This window comes from Solanum dulcamara, chromosome 7 (genome assembly GCF_947179165.1).
Source record: "Solanum dulcamara chromosome 7, daSolDulc1.2, whole genome shotgun sequence".
In the NCBI taxonomy this organism is placed as follows: domain Eukaryota; kingdom Viridiplantae; phylum Streptophyta; class Magnoliopsida; order Solanales; family Solanaceae; genus Solanum; species Solanum dulcamara.
The window spans coordinates 1,893,026-1,910,003 of record NC_077243.1 but is presented as its reverse complement, the minus strand read 5'-3'; the positions used below and the strand labels follow the sequence as shown (position 1 = coordinate 1,910,003).

Below are 16,978 nucleotides of genomic sequence, written 5' to 3'. Positions count from 1 at the left end.
TTACCAAATATAATCCTCAATTTACTACAATCAATTAGGTTGTATTTTTTTCTTTTTGTATGCATCACGAGAAAAATACAGAATTTGGAGACATAACAAATAAAAGTATAGCTTTGTTGTGCAAATATTGAAAGTATAACTAAGGAGTCTTATTTAAGGCCTAAAGTTGTACCAAAAAGTCAGTTACACACTTAAACTATCATGACGATTTGTTACACACCTAAACTACCTAAAAGTGAAACTATTACCCCTACAACTGACATGACAAAAAAAAGGAGAACCACGTCAGATACAAGTTAGTTAAAAAAAATTAAAAAAACAAAATCACCCACCCCAACATGCTTTCTTCTTCACACCCACTTAGCCCCTTCTTCTTCACATCCACCTACCATCTTCTTCCTCACACCCACTAACTCCCATTTGAATCTTGATTTTTTTTCTTTCAAAACCCATTAAAGTAAAAAAAATTAAAAAACAAAATCACCCCACCCCACGTCCTTTCTTCTTCACACCCACCTACCCTCTTCTTCTTTACACTACCCCTATTTACTCTCCATTTTGAATCTTGATTTTTTTCTTTCAAAATTCATTAAGAAGAAGAAGAATTCTTCTTTCCATTTTGATGGAAAAAATGATTGGGGTTTAGGGAGAGGGGTCGGATGTGAAGAAGTTAATAATTAATTAGGATTTAATTAGTATAAAATATAGTTAACAAAAGAGAAGTCAATTAATAAGAAAAAGAAAAGAAGAAAAATATAAAAAATTGAATGGGTGGTTAATAATTAATTAGGATTTAATTAGTATAAAATATAGTTAATAAAAGAAAAGTTAATTAATAAAGAAAAGAAAAGAAAAGAAAAGAAAAGAAATATAAAAAATCGGATGGATGGTTAATAATTAATTAGGAGCTAATTAGTATAAAACATAGTTAATAAAAGAAAAGTTAATTAATAAAGAAAAAAATATAAAAAATCGGATTGATAGTTAATAATTAATTAGGAGTTAATTAGAATAAAATATAGCTAATAAAAAAAAGTTAATTAATAAAAAAAAGGAAAAAAATATAAAAAATCATAATTTCTGATGTGGCGCCTATACAGTGAATATAATACACCATATATTATGAAAGTGGTGTCATGCGTTAAAGATGTGTAACTGAACAACTTCAGAGAATTTATGCCTTTAAAAATTTCCCACTATTTTCCCCAATTGAAAGACCGACTCCAAAACAAGACGCACCTTGACCCGCTCCATATCACGTTAGGGTTTTGAGAGTTGGAGCACATTCCTGAAATTGCACTACAGCTGCAGAAGCGCTTTGTCCAGTTTCAGATTTCGAGACCCAAAAATGGGGAAAGCAAAAAAGGCTCCCAAATTTGCAGTGATGAAGAAAATGGTCACTCACAAAGCAATCAAGCAGTGAGTTATTGTGTTGATTCCTAAATTCTCGTATTTGGTTTTCTATTTTTTGAATTTTCATGGTGTTTAATTCCAGGCATAAAGAGGCAGTTTTGAACCCTAACAAAAAAGATTTGACTAAAGAGAAGCTCCCAAGAAACGTGTAAGTTTGTATTTTGGCTTCAATTTCTAATTTAAGCAAATCACTTTTGTTGATTTTGAATATTGAGTTGCTGGTTATGTGTTTCAGGCCTTACGTTTCGTCTGCACTCTTTTTCAAGTATAACACAGCTTTGGGGCCGCCGTATCTTGTTTTAGTTGATACTAACTTTATCAATTTCTCCATTCAGAATAAAGTGAGTGATTTCTTTTTAATTTAGTAAATTTAAAGAATTTATTAATGTTGCTCAGGCTTGGTGTCGTCTTTGCTAACTATATTATTCCATTCAGTATTAAGCCTTCAAAAGTCTAACCAATAGTATATACAAGTCCGTGTTTCTTGTTTGTACCAAAATACTTGTTAGGAAAAAACAAAGATTCTTAAAAAATCTCACATCGGAAAGATTTTGAGTTGAGAAATTTTGTGGATAAAGGGGTTGTGACATCCATTATGCTTATTAAGTTTCCGCACACTTGCCTTATTCACCAGGTTATGCTTGGCAACTAGAAATCAACTGAGTATTATATAACTATTGATATTTAAACTATATAGGGGATAGAAGTTCTTGCTTAGCTTTATGCGGGGCAAGGATGAACTATATTCCAACTCCTCCTAAAATGATTAAGAGCATTGAACATTTTATTCTCTCGGTTTCATTGCCTTTCCCTTCCTTTATTTTCCAATTAGTAGATAGTGGTTGCCTTTACTTAAAAAAAGTCAGAAGATAGTGGTTGCTAGCGAACAATGTGGATTATACACCAATTTTGTTCGCGTTGTCTAATGATTTTTTTTACCTTGATATATGTTGTTTCTGATTTCCGTGACTTCGCTGATCGAGCTGAACTCTTCTGTTTCAGTTGGATTTGGAGAAAGGGATGATGGATTGCTTGTATGCCAAATGTAAGTTCCCTATATCCTTAGGTGGTTGGTTTCTCACTTTCCCCTCCCCCGCTTTTCTAACACAATCTTCACTTAGTAGAATACTTTTGTGGTTAAAGTAATGAGGTACATAATAATTGTGTTTCAAAGTCATTATCAAAATGAAATGAAATAACTGTTTCATGGTGTTGTAGTTTGTTTTAATTTTAAAAATTCTAGGAGCAAGTGATTGCTACTGTGACCTATCTGAATTCATCACTGGAAAATCCCAAAAGAGTACTGGCTTTGTATTTACAGAGAAGTTACATTTTTCAGCTGAATATATTCTCCTTCCACAGGTACTCCTTGCATTACAGACTGTGTCATGGCTGAGCTTGAGAAGCTGGGTCAGAAATACCGTGTTGCTCTTAGGTACAGTCTTGTTTCAAATTATCTTTTAATTCTGTCACTAGTTAAAGTGGATTAAGCTAAGTGCTGTTTAGTTTAGTCCCTTTTATCACACTTGGAAAGGGTGGATGATTAGCTAGAACAGCCGTTTCTATAGTGAAACATCCCCCGTATATATATTTAGTGATTTGAGGGTATTGTTAATTACTCCCTCCGGTCCCATTTTATGTGATACCCTTTCCTTTTTAGTCCGTCCCAAAAAGAATGTCAACAATTTAACTTTAAAATTCTCCTCTTATCCTTGATGAAATTATTTATAGCCACACAAATATTTAAGGATTATTTTAGACCACAAATTTCAAAATTCTTCCTTTTTCCTTTAAACACTGCCAAGTCAAACTGTGCCACATAAAATGGGATGGAGGGAGTAGTTTTTATGGTTAGAATTTTGTTTAATTTAATATCAATATAATAACAAGAACTATATTGTGTACGTCTAAGGTTTAATCATTGCTTAATCCTTCCTGAATGCGAAGGGCAGAGAAATATGCAAGCATTAGTAGAAGCTTTACACCTTTACTTAGATAAACAGGAATTAATTCTGACCCCCACATGATGAAAAAAGTAAAGGCCCTGTGACCAAAATAGACAATTTGACCACAAGAAGATGTGAGTTAATATGTGTGCTAAGGAAAAACACGGAACAAGGAATTATTTAAATAGAAAACCTTGTTGTGGGTGGCCTGTATAAACTGTAAATAACTTATAATATCTGCAAGACTGTTCTGTCTATCTGTATGTTTTTCTTTTTGGAACCAACCATTTCACGAGTGCAAAGAATACTACCTCGCAGAGTCTGTTTTTCAGATCAATAGCAGGGTAGCTAGTAGCGTTGCCTTAAATTGTGTTTAGATTGTGCAAACTGTGTTACTAGTCATGCAGATCCTTTTTTCTTCTTCCAGTGATGACACCAACATGGGTAACTTTGTATAGTACTAATGGATTTAAGTTTCTGTAATCTCTTGGAAGTTCTCTTCAAAGAATAAATCTGTTTCTTCATCTCCATTTCATTTAGATTATAATGTGAACTCCTCCCTTTCAACAACAGTGAGATTTGGTGGGAAAAACATATTGTTTTTGGTTTTTGTCCCCATGATGTTCTTATTCCCTTAAATTTTTCTTTGTTGTTAATAGAATTGCAAAAGATCCCCGATTTGAAAGGCTTCCCTGTACTCACAAGGGGACATATGCCGATGATTGTATTGTTGAGAGAGTTACACAGGTATGATCTTTATCCAATGTGCATAATGTTCTCTGAATTCGTTAGTTGTGTAAACCAATTTGTAATCCTATTGCATGTGTGGATGATTTTATTCCTCTACAGCACAAGTGCTATATTGTCGCGACATGTGATCGAGATTTGAAGCGTAGAATACGCAAGGTATGACATAATAGCTTGTATCCCTTTTTTCGTACTCCTTTTCCTCTCTTCTGCTGTTTAAACTATTGACTTCTGTTCCTTATCTAGAAAAAAAAACTTACATCTAATGTTGAATGATCAGGTCCCTGGTGTACCAATCATGTACATCACTCAACACAAGTACTCTATTGAAAGGTTGCCTGAAGCAACGATGGGTGGTGGTAAAGCCTACTCTTGCCTATATTCTCTTTTTTATTGCTGCAAAAATCTTTTACTCGGAATTTTCCAAAAATCTAAATCCCAAACACTCTTTGGGGTTGAGGGGTTAGTTGAGGCAGACGGATCAAACCCCAACAGTAGCGTATCCCCTTCCCCCCTCCCCCCCTCTGACGTAATAAAAAGGATCCTTTTCCACTCAATTGATTCTCGGTTTCTCATCTAATCTCTTCTTGCTTGTATCTCTGCAGCTCCAAGATTTTGAGGATATGGCAGCTAAGCTAACAACAAATTCCTAAAGCGCTGGATGTTGGTTCCGATTGCCAACTTTCTGTCACTACAACAAGATTTCCATCTCTACAGTGTTGAATGATAGTTGCTGAAATATCACTATCAATTTTGTACCTTAGGAATTTCTGTATCCCAATGATATGAAAATTGTTCATTTTGCTTTCTGATAGAAAAAATCTGCATTTGGGATCTACTTGCGTCTGTGTATAGTGTTGTGCTGAAGGGCATACCTTGCTAGAGCTATCATCCATGCTTATTACCCATAATTCTTCAGCCACAATGTCTCACAGCGAATGAATACACAAAGTTTGAGTAGTATTTATTTCCCTGAGAAGTGTTCAAATGTAGATATGATACTGGGTTAAAAAATTTAATTTGCGTTAAACTTCATAGAGTATTTGAGAAGAGGGCTTTTGCGGAGTAGAAATGTCAGTTTCTCTGTTTTGAGAATCAATTTATGGTAGTCAGGAAGTTCATACATGATTGGAGCTGTTGGGTATAAAACCTTGGCATTGAGCATTAGGCGTGTTTGAGATGTACAATCGGATATTTGAGGCGTCAGTCATTGCCTCGGGAATAAGAAAGTTGTCTAGAGTTTTATAATGATTTAACTATGCCATATCATTATCTACTAGGCCTTAGAAATAAACATGAAACCTATAATAATGCAATGATAGTTTTGACATTTAGATTTGTCTCCTGGTTTTGCGCGTGCATGTAAATAATTAGAGCAAATAAATATTGAAATATCAACAACAAAATATAGTGCATATATAAACGATTAATAACATACTAGTATTAAACCTCCATTTAGGATAATTAACCAACATAATTATCGTAACACCATCATCATTTTCTAACTTTATCGTCCTGGAGAAGTGAGTCCCTCTTGGCCCTTGCTTGTTTCAATAATCCCCTTTTCATCAAAATTATTTTTAATCCCTGTTTTGTGTTGTTGGGGGTATTTAGATGAGGAGGAGGAGGAAGAGGGAAACTCGAATCCATGATGATGTTTGTGAGAGAATTTGATAATGGTGAGAGATAATAGGAACATAATAATAAGGCCTGTTGTCCTCAAAGTTGGCGTTGTTTTGGCTATATCTCTTGGTGGAATGATCTATACCATTTTCACAACCAAAAGAATCAAACCATCCAGTTCCAATTCATCTTCCCCTCCATACGCAACAGGTTAATTTTTGTATTTCAATTTCATGGGGTTGATTGATTGGGTGTTGTTTTTCTTCTAATTTTTTGTTTGCTTTTGATTTTGTGAATTGAGTTACAGGTGGTGAAAATTTTGAGCTCACAAATGATGATCACGCCTCCCATGCAACTCTGTCACCTTCCTCCCGAAATTCAGTTTCTATCGCGTCAGAGAAACACGTAAGATTATTCATTGTTCAAGCATCATATTTGTTTCTACTGCTTACAAAATTCCAAGTTTGAGAAATTGCGTTGGGTAATAGTTAGATTAGTGCTAAGTCGCACCAGGAGAAGCACCCCTAAACCCCTGAGCTGAGATTACCCGACCCTGTCCTGTCAATCTCATGTCATTGCTATCTCATGTTCGAAGGGTTGCTCATGCTTTCCATAAGTCACGCATTTTTAAGTCGTTAGTCAACAGCTTCCTGGACAGCAAAATAGGGGTGACACCACATTATTTCTTGGCACTCCTATCTTTGTTTTATGGAAATCCTCTTCCCCTTCAGGCGGCATTGAACAATTTATGTTAGTGGTTAAGCTTCATGCAAGTTATTTGAATTATTCTTTATTTTTAATAAAAGGCTTAAAACATCTTAAACTACTGTTTTTGTATCTCTTAGCATTCATTCTTTTTAACTTTGAATTACTTGATCAAAAGAACATCCTTTCATTTCCAACAATTTCCCCTCTGACTATGCTTTTTTGGATGTGTTTAGTGCACTTCACCTTTTGATGATCCAAAAATATGAATTAACGAACTTGCTAGTTGTTAATCGGCAAAAACAAAAGAAGTTGCTATGAGAAGAATTATAGTGAATCTTTTAATTTTTTCCTGTAACATATATTGGTTGTTGCGAGTTAATCTGTTTTTCGTTTCTCTTGCAGGAGGACCTTCACATCTCTAAACACGTTATTGATAATTCCACAGGTGTTCCATCTAGTAGTGGTATATTCAACGCAGAGAGAGATGGATTTTTCCTGCCAGAGTTGAATGAACTCGTAAAGGAACTTACTTTATCTACCTCAAAGAGAGACATTGAAACAGTGATGCAGCATGAAGATTCACCCAGAGAATGTAGAATTGTTGAAATGGTTAACCATGAGCAAGAGATTAAGAGCCTGAAAAATATTGTTAAAACTCTTGAAGAGAGGGAGAGGATTCTAGAAATCCAATTGCTCGAGTATTATGGTCTCAAGGAGCAAGAAACTGCTATCATGGAACTTCAAAATCAACTAAAAATAAACAATGTAGAGGCAAAGATTTTTGGTCTCAAGATTGAGTCACTAATGGCGGATAAGATGAGGTTAGAGGCTAAAGTGGCTGATTATGCAAAAGTTGTTTCTGAGCTCGAAGCTGCAAAAGTCAAGATAAAGCAACTGAAGAAGAAAGTGAGATCAGAAGCTGATCACAGTAAAGAACATATTTTAGCCCTTCAAGAAAAAGTTATGAAGTTGCATGACCAGGAAAAGAAGACTGTTGAAGCTGAACCGGATATCCAGTTAAAGCTCCGAAAACTCAAGGATTTGGAGAAGCAGTCTGATGAGTTGAATAAGTCTAACCAAAGCTTAAGAAAAGAAAATTCAGATCTTGCTCATAGATTAGAATCTGTTCAGATCATTTCTGCTTCTGTCTTGGAGAATGAAGAAGTAAGTCTTTTGTTCATGTTACGTTTCATTTTCGCTTTATCTGGTGTTGTGTACTTATTGAATATTTCTTGTTTCAGACAGAAGCACTGAAGGAGGAAACTCTACAGCTGAGAAAGCAAAATGAGGATTTGGCAAAGGATGTTGAGCGGCTTCAAGCAGATCGCTTCACTGATGCTGAGGAGCTAGTATATCTCCGATGGATAAATGCTTGCTTGCGGCATGAGCTGAGGAACTATCAGCCAGTCGGATGTAAGACAATTGCAAGAGACCTCAGCAAAACATTGAGCCCTAAGTCAGAGGAGAAAGCCAAGCAACTAATTCTAGAATATGCAAATAAAGAAGAAAGTCAGGGGGAAAGGGAGATTAATGTTAGTGATCTTGATTCCGAATGGTCATCCTCTCGAACATCCTTTCTTACAGACTCTGTTGAATTTGATGACACTTCTACTGATAACTCATCACCCCGTAAAGCTCAGACTTCGAGCAAAAAGAAGGTGTTTAGTAAGCTTATGAGACTAGTACGGGGAAAGGGCCGCCAACTTAGTCGGAGTTCTTCTATGGAAATGGTGCACACTTTAGAAGATAATGTAGCAGGACATTCTAGTTATTCTCCAGGGTACAACAGTTCTGGTTTAGATTCCGGAGCTAATGGGATCAACATCAGGTCAAGAACGTCCTCGCAAGGTTCATCCAAACAATATCTGGACTTACATTCTGAGTCTCAAGGTTCAAGGAGCGGCAAATTAGGAGAGAACAACAACTATCAGATGAATAGTAGGCAAAAAAGTGATGGGGGTTCGTCGTCAGGTTCAGGAAGATTGGATTCACCTCAAGAAATCAGAACTAAAGATGGGCCTGAGAAAACAGAATTGCTCAAGTATGCACAAGTTTTAAAAGAGTCCCGTTCTAAAATGGGATTTGGCAGGAGATCATCATCTGTTAGTTCCTTCTAACATTTGTGTATATAAAGTTTGCTCAAAGAGTCACTTTTTTTCCCCTTCTATGTTTCCCAACATTGTTTATGATCTGAGGTAGGATAAGGTCCAGATAGAGGCGGAATCATGATTTAAGACTTGAGAGTTCTAAATTCTAATCATTTTATGTTAGTGAGTTTCTACATAATCAATGAATTTTGAAAAGACAAATAACAGACTTGGCAAATAACGAATCAACTTATGCACATAGTTTAGAGCCAAAAAGTATTACATAATCGATAGTTAATTCTAATACATAGGTAAAATACTAATGATATAAGCAATTTCTACATCACAACTACAAGCATGACAATGAAAATCGACATGTTCATCATCTTCGTCATCACTATCAAGAGGCCATCCATTCCTACCAATGTGTTGTTGATGTTGAATAGTGCAACGAGTGGGTCTTTGTCCCAAAACTAAAGGATTTTTCACCCAAATATTTTTTAAGATCTCTACTAAACTCTTTCGACATTCTCGTGTTATTTTTCTCAGTGGCTCTGTTTCTTTCATGTTGCCAATCAACATTATCCCTTTTTGCTTGAAGTCACCGCCCCAAAAGACTGTAATTATGCCAATCACGTACAATGCTCCAAAGTGGCCTCCTTTTGCTGCTTGCTTTAGAAATTCCACTGCAAGTTCTGGCCTATCGTTTTTGAAAAAGTCCATCTGAGAAGAAAAACACATTTAAGTACACATTAGTATCAGTTAGGCTAGTAAATTTTATTTGGACATTCGAACTAATCATGTTCCAATTAAGAACCTGAACAGATGATAAATGTTTCTATTAGACACTTCCAACTCATATTTTGGAAAAGTTTATGTGCGTGTTCACAAACACTTATTACGTAGTTAAGTTAATCACATAAAATATGTATCTCCTTACTTATACATATCACCATCAATTGGAGCATGCAAGAGGTTTTACGACTTATTGAGATTAATGCGTATAATTAAAGGAAAGTGACATACTTTAAATGGTTAACTTATCGACATAATAAGTAGTGTTTCATAATATGCGGGGGAAAAATCAAAATTTTGAGTCGCAAGTGTCTAGTAGAAACAAGAGTAAAGTTAAAATTAATTATTACCACGCCTTTTCTATATAAAGCTTCTGTATTCCCGCATTCTCTGCATAGCTCCATGAAAGAAGTAACTTTATTTATCTTCTCTTCCTCCTGCTTTTGCCAAGAAGGTTCTATTGGAATGTCTGCCAGCGTTGCCTTCTGATATACGTACTGTTCATTTGCGATCTCATTAAAAACCTTGCAACTATGATATCAATCGGTTAGGAAAAAAATTAAATTGTTCTTTATAAATATGAAAATTATAAATATATTTACATACCTTAGTTTGACATTGATAAAATTCTTGAAGGAAAAAGAAGCAACCCTCGCAACAATTTCAGTAAGTAACTCATTGGGAAGAGATTCAATAGAAGAACAAAATTTTTCTTTTATGATTATGTTATTATTTCGTCTTCTTGCTATGCTTTTCATATTTTTTCTTGAATGACGATTGATCAACATTTTTGCTTGAAGAAATTTATTACAAACAACGAATACAATTGAGTTATGTATAATATGTTTTTATAGCTTAGTTTCCGTTTCTTTCAGGTTTCCTTCTTTAAATAGGATTTGGAAATTGTTTAGTTTCTTACTTCTGATGAAAGTAGGAAGCGTGTTGGCGGTACTATGTTTTCCTTCTCCTATGTGTACGTTGAGAGATGTTTGTTTTTAGAAACTTCTATTGTAACTAATTTACTATTTTAGTATTTAAACTAGTGAATAGGTCCGTGCTTCACGCGATAATTATGATCTTATTGAATTTATATAATATTTTTTTTAACTAAAAAATTCTGGGGGAGTCATCTTTTCAAATGAGGATGAATTACTGAAAAGAAACCAATTTATATTTTTTTTGAATTTTTTGAATTTTTTTCATTGCCTTTCATATTTTTTCTTTTATAATTTGAAGGTAATACAACAATCTTTATGAGAACCACTAAGTGAAAAACATTATTTATTATTCATATGTAGAAGGTTTGATTGTATATGAAGTGACTAATAATCATCGATCCAGCGTGCTGTGTTAAAAACATGTAAATGAAGGGACACTAAATATAGAGAAGGATATAACGTTAAAATTCAATTTGTACCACAATACATAAAAAGATGGTGAGATGTTTGAAATAAAGACGCAATGTAAAAAATGATGTGAATGTAAAGTGCGTTAAAGGGGGTGGGTAGGTGGATAGTTGTAAAACTAATACATAACAATCTACTACTACAAAACACATTAGTGCCGCAACCATTAATCATTGAATGATGGATCTTATAGCATTCCAACATTAATGCTGGCTCTTAGTTGGTCTTGCTTTCTCCGCAGGTAGTGGATCCACCGTTTTAACATGTGAGTGTGTGTCCATTCGAGAGGGACTGGTGGTAGTTTAATTACTGAAGCAAGAGAGAAAGATAATATTAGTTGTGTCCATCATCAATGAAGTATTAGAAGGTGTAATCTAGAAATTACCTGGACATTCAGTTGGAAGGCTTAGGTGTGAAGGACTGGCTATAACTCTTTTCTCCATCGATGTATTATTGTGTGTTAAAAGATAAGGTATATTATCAAAGTAATAAGTTTATAATAATGCTCAGAATAATGCAATTTAGTGTTTAGCGTCTACTACAAAAATAATAAGGAAAGACGAAAATCACACTAACAAAATCTTTTAAATAACCTTCTTTCTTTCCTTCTTGCTTCCTTGCTCATTTCTATGAAGCTATTCTTTTCATGTCCTCGAAATCATTGAAGTTATGTCATAAATTCATAAAATCTAAAAAAGAATTTCATTCCTTTTTTTTAAAAAAAGGGAAATAAAAATCTATGAATTCAATATGCAACAAAATTTTCAAGTTTCAACAAAATCCAAAAAATTATCATTTACTAATTCATCATCAAGAATATGCAAGGTAAAACTTATTTTAAAATAACATTAATATTGAGATTAAGAATTTCAAAAGAATAACAATTCTAACTAGCGAAGGGAGGTGATCAGCTCAATTGAAAAAGAGGGATAAATCTGTTTGCATAGGCTCATGCACTGATTTACGTTCAATAAATTTTCAAACATGTATAAATTTATAATAATATCAGGTAACATGCATGTTGTTCAGTGTACACTTTCCAAAAAATATTAATAACATATCACAATCAAGCAAAACTTATCAACATAAATTTGAGGAGGATGGAAAATTTACCGTAACCCGGCCTTGTGTAGTTCATCACTTTCTATTTTTCACGTAAGTCATCAATTTTCAAACATGACCGTCTTAAAGTATTTTATATATGAAGAAAAAGTTCTTTTCAAACCAATAGCAGAATGACAAGTGTATAGCTCATGCCATAAAACCTCATAAAATTAAATTTAATATTCGATGAAGGCGAGATGCAAGAGATTCATGTACAAATTATATTACTCTTCGAAGATATCTAAATATATATCATAAAAATATCATTTAATTTACATAAAAAAATTACAAAATCTATAATGAAAATAATAAATTAAAAGAAAAGAATAAAGAGAGATTTGGTAGTCACACAACATACCTCAACACGGATGTGTGAAAATGAATTGTGGCCATTCAATTGAATCTTTGCAATTCTTATTAATTTATAACTCTTTACTGTCCTCACAACTTTTCATCGTTGCAACTGCAACAGTTAATTTCATTTTTACACCTTTTAATTATTTTAGTTGCAATCATTATTTTTATTACTAAACGTTTAATGCATTTTTATTTTTATTTTTTTCAAACAACCGTTACTGTCTTCTGGTAGGAAAGAAGAGAACAGAAAATGTAAGACAAAAAAAAGTGAGAAAACGTATATCAAAATTTAATTGCAATAAAAATGTGTGAAAACGTATATTTAAAATTGAGAATTTAATTGTGGTATTTTGTAAATATTACCTTCAAATTATAAAAAAGAAAATTTAAAAGACAATGAATAAGTTTCTAGCTCTTAGAGGCATGCCAAGTCTGCTGCATTGTTCCAAGTCATTTTGCATTTAATACAGAAAACTGTGGGAGATACACACGCAACATGGTACATTCATTAATAACAGAAATAAGGACGGACAACTACAACTCTACAAGACATCATTTTCATCTTCAACATCTCAACAGGAAAACGAGAATTACAATGTGGAGATCGACTCAAGTTGAAATAGTCAATAACTGAGTTACTAAGATTTCTCCACTGGAGCAAAAAAGAAACTCAGAGAGTAAATTAAATTCACCATTTTTTTTTGGACTAATTATCCAAGTAGGTAGATGCCTTGGATAATGAGCGCATCAGCTAGGACTTGGTTAGCAGCTTGAGATAGATGTACACCATCCCAAAATACATACTCTGTTGCATTGTTGCAAGTCCCTGCTAACTTTGGGTTGCAAAATAGTGATGTTGTCTCCACTTTCCCTGTCCCACAGCACCCTCGATTTGCCACCGTGAATCCTAATAATCACCAAATGATATATTATGTCAATAACAATCAGGATTTTTTTTATAAACAGTGTCGAATAGTAGACTTAAATATGGAAAATTACCGTGGTCTGATGGAGATTTGATGAGGTCATATATGGGCTGGAAAACGTCAAAGATAACAATCTTAAGGCCAGGAAGTTGCTTTTGTAATTGTGTTGCCGCTGAATTCATCTTTTTGTTGAATTGTTTGGCATCTCTATTGATCTTTGAGATACAGCCACTCTTATGAAATCCGAACATTGTTTTAGCAGCTGGGAGACAGCCCAATGGTGGCAATGAAGTCACCCCAATTCTTCTTGCTCCTTGCCCATACAAATCCTGTTTACATAATTAATCAATTTAATGTTGGCCGAATTGTTCTGTGACCCAATACTATTTAAAAATTGAAATTAGCTACAAACTTGATTGCTAATTTATCGCTAAGTATCTCATAGCTTATAATTTACCTTGACAAAGCTAGTGAATATGCGAACAAGATAAGAACTATACTGATGAGGGGTAGAAATTTTGTTAAGATAAGAATTAAAGTAGTAATTCTGTAAGAAATCAGCTGTTCCAGCACTTAATATGTAGAGCGCATCCTTTAAGATGGATGCTGCTTTTTGACTGCCGGCAACTTTTACTAGCTTGAATTGGTACTCCTTGTAATATTGCATCTGTTTTGACAATGGAATTGCATGCTGCATCACCAATAAATTGTCAAGAAAGTTAGCCCCAATTTCAAAAGATACATTACAGCAAAAAGGGTCTTTTGCAACAAATCGTTATGGACAATTCACTATATTTAGCCACAATTACAATTTTCAATGACAACAGAGTGGTTGTAAAACTTACGTTGAGGATGGATGTTTTATCATCGTAGCCAGCAGCGGCAGAAGCGAAATTAGTACCAATAAGTAGATTCCTGCCCGATGCTTGTGGGCTCAAATATGCAGCCGGGTAAGTAGTGAAGCCAAGTGCATCGGCTACAACAGTAATAAAATAAAATAGACCACAACTGTTAGCTTGATATATGGTAACCACTAGCGGAGCCACCTTACGATTAGGGGTTCATCCAAATCTCCTTAAACATAAAATTTTATTATTTATACGTGGTTAAAATAATTTTTTATGTATATATAATAGATGTTGAACCCCCTTCGACTAATTCGTGTGTCTACTTCTCCATATTTTGCCTTCTCTTAGTCGAAATTCTGCCTCTGCCACCTATGATAACTAAAAATTATGTGACAGGATTCTGTAAGTAATCAGAAGCGTATTTAGAAATTTTATTTTATGAATTCTAAATCAATAACTTTTTTTTTTAATTACTGATTTCTATAATATATATTAAATGAATTTTTGAATATTAATATAGACTTTGAGATAAAGTTAATGAGTTCTGTCAAATTCATATATATTATTGTAACTCCAACTAGAAAAATATTCTATGTATGCAGGGGCGGACCCACGTGTAGTTGAGGGGTTCATCCGAACCCCCTTTGTTAAAAAATTACACTGTATATATAAGATAAAAATTTTAATTTAGGTGTATATATTTAACATTGAACCCCCTGAGCATAAGCCAAAGGACTAGCTTAGTGACAAATGAGGTTCAATATTTCGTCTTAGCTTGTCTCAAATCGCGGGTTCGCATCCAAATAAACACATTTTTTTTTATTAGCGTGTTTAATTTTTTTTGACCCCCTTCGTAAAATTTCTGAGTCCGCCACTGTATGTATGTAATATCTACTGGAAATATGGCCTCAATTGGTTGAGTGACTTAATAAGGAAAATGGCAATAGTTGAGTCACTTGATTCGTGAAATGTCAATAGTTTAGCTAAGTGACTTTTCATTTATCACTTAGCACCACAGAATCATAAGTCAGGTTTTTATCCCCTCATTATACTTCTTATTAATTTTACGTTTAACGTTTACGTTAAGGCAAGGTCCGGGAGTATTGTTCAACCCTTGTTCACCATGAGGTGTGAAAATCTTGAGTATGGTCATTTAAAAACAACAATAATTGAGTGACTTTTATGCTACAAAACAACAAAATCGAGTGACTTTCTAAGATAAAAACACTGTCATTAGTTGGGTGATCCAAATTAAAAATTCTGAATTCTGAAGACTTTAGAGTAGGAATTAGTAAGTTAACTTACCAGTGATATCGGTGACTAATTTTCCATTGCAAAATCTGCCAGTAGGTTGATGAGTAACAAAATCCCTTCCATATGGTGGATAATTGGCCTTAAAAAGAGTAAGAATGTAGTCATTATTTCCTACATCAGCAGCTGAGTCCCCAAATGTAATAATTGCCGGAACAAGTGTTGTCGAATCTTGAGCACTATTCAGACGGATCGCAAAACTCAATAACGCCACCAAGAAAAATGTCACTGCTTGCCTATAGTGGATGCCCATTTTCGAAAGACGTACGATGCGTTAGTTAGCTAGACATTTGAAAACTATATAATGAGCCATGTTGTAATTCAGATCCCAATAAATTAAAGGATGAATAGTTCTGCATTCAATACAAGGGACCTGACACAGCTAGAGAGAGAAGACTAGACATACCCAGGTGCTCATTTATTTCTTCATTATTCTATCAGCATTAATTATACTCTGAACTTTGTTGCTTTTGTATCTACCTACTTTCGAGCTTAGTCTTTAATTTATTACTTTTGTGTCAAAATCTGTTTGGAGAGTCATTATGATTAAGGTTAGGAATTGAACAAGAATATATTGTGCCTTAATAGTGCACACCATTTTGTAAAGGAAGAGTCTTCTTTGTTTATTTACTTCTCTAGAATGATTGTATGTCTCCATGAAATTGATGCATAATATTAGTAGGTCTGTTTTCCTCTTCTCCTTTTAGTTATAGCCGACACAGTTAACATCACGAGTAAGGAGTCAATTGGTTAGAATTAGTGTAATTACCCTTCACCAGATATCAAGTACGATCACCAAATATTAATTCTCATCGCCATCAAAAAATATAATGCAGTGAAAAAGACCCGTCTCTTAAAATAAGATCCTGAGTTTAAGTATTAGTATGAAACTTTTTTAATAAAAAGTGTTTTTTCTCTAATTGAAAATCAATACAATATAAATTTAAATTAATTAGATGATAATACGGATATGGAATGCTAAATAATTAAAAATAAATTAACTACCACCATTATCTCCAACGTAACGTCAAATCATTAGGTCAAGCCCAAGCCTAGCTACAGCCTAGGTACATTCTGCAGTGACTTTATGAATTGTTTCCATATAAAAGTTTTTTTCCCCCCTTTTTTGGTCTTTAAATTTCCAATATAAACTTGATTGTACTTGCATAGATTTAATTTACTAAAATGACATAAAAATACATATCCAAAATATTGCGAAAGTGTTAGTTACGTTACATATCTTTTCTTTTGGACTGAGCGATGGCGAAAGGATTTTATAACTCTTTGAATTATTTTTGATTGAATAAATATCATTTTATAATTGTCAATTAATTTCTTCTTTGCCATTAATAACATCATGAGTAAGGAGTCGATTGGTTAGCATTAGTATTTTAAAAGGTGGGTATGAGGCGTATGCCCCAAAACAACATGGAGCATAAGTCCTAATGATTATAGGGTATCTCCAATTTTATAATTCTATTATTAAAAAAATAAGTAAATTTTGTTTCAATAATTCTCCAACTAAATTCAAAAAATTATCAATAATATAGAAAAATATTAGTATAATTATTATTTGAGAAAGCCAACAAAATAAAAAATGATAATAGTCGAGATAACTTTTATTGATATTTACACTAATTAGTGTATATATTTCAAAAAAGAAAAATGATAAAAAGTGTAAGAATAATAACAAAAAATAGATAAAGT

At 33.6% G+C, this 16,978-nt stretch overlaps 4 protein-coding genes across 4 annotated transcripts; 2 read left to right on the top strand and 2 right to left on the bottom strand.

The window, feature by feature from the left end:
- Nucleotides 1–1,215: 1,215 nt before the first annotated feature.
- LOC129896681 (uncharacterized) lies at nucleotides 1,216–5,357 on the top strand. The gene is made up of 9 exons (XM_055972618.1): nucleotides 1,216–1,419; nucleotides 1,496–1,561; nucleotides 1,649–1,754; nucleotides 2,416–2,458; nucleotides 2,776–2,848; nucleotides 4,019–4,106; nucleotides 4,209–4,265; nucleotides 4,387–4,465; nucleotides 4,712–5,357. Exons 1-9 carry the CDS (start codon nucleotides 1,349–1,351, stop codon nucleotides 4,723–4,725), a joined length of 597 nt encoding a protein of 198 aa, XP_055828593.1. The 5' UTR covers nucleotides 1,216–1,348; the 3' UTR covers nucleotides 4,726–5,357.
- A 341-nt stretch (nucleotides 5,358–5,698) lies between these two features.
- Nucleotides 5,699–8,755, top strand: LOC129895667 (protein CHUP1, chloroplastic). The gene is made up of 4 exons (XM_055971400.1): nucleotides 5,699–5,939; nucleotides 6,037–6,134; nucleotides 6,840–7,601; nucleotides 7,679–8,755. Exons 1-4 carry the CDS (start codon nucleotides 5,783–5,785, stop codon nucleotides 8,552–8,554), a joined length of 1,893 nt encoding a protein of 630 aa, XP_055827375.1. The 5' UTR covers nucleotides 5,699–5,782; the 3' UTR covers nucleotides 8,555–8,755.
- LOC129895668 (F-box protein At2g35280-like) lies at nucleotides 8,755–10,120 on the bottom strand. The gene is made up of 3 exons (XM_055971401.1): nucleotides 9,926–10,120; nucleotides 9,670–9,850; nucleotides 8,755–9,247 (listed from the first exon to the last, which is right to left on the bottom strand). The coding sequence occupies exons 1-3, from the start codon at nucleotides 10,105–10,107 to the stop codon at nucleotides 8,825–8,827; spliced, it is 786 nt and encodes a 261-aa protein (XP_055827376.1). The 5' UTR covers nucleotides 10,108–10,120; the 3' UTR covers nucleotides 8,755–8,824.
- Nucleotides 10,121–12,626: 2,506 nt separating this feature from the next.
- LOC129895197 (GDSL esterase/lipase APG-like) lies at nucleotides 12,627–15,621 on the bottom strand. Its single transcript, XM_055970878.1, has 5 exons — nucleotides 15,266–15,621; nucleotides 13,958–14,088; nucleotides 13,570–13,803; nucleotides 13,186–13,441; nucleotides 12,627–13,093 (listed from the first exon to the last, which is right to left on the bottom strand). Exons 1-5 carry the CDS (start codon nucleotides 15,522–15,524, stop codon nucleotides 12,897–12,899), a joined length of 1,077 nt encoding a protein of 358 aa, XP_055826853.1. The 5' UTR covers nucleotides 15,525–15,621; the 3' UTR covers nucleotides 12,627–12,896.
- Between the last annotated feature and the right edge of the window lie 1,357 nt (nucleotides 15,622–16,978).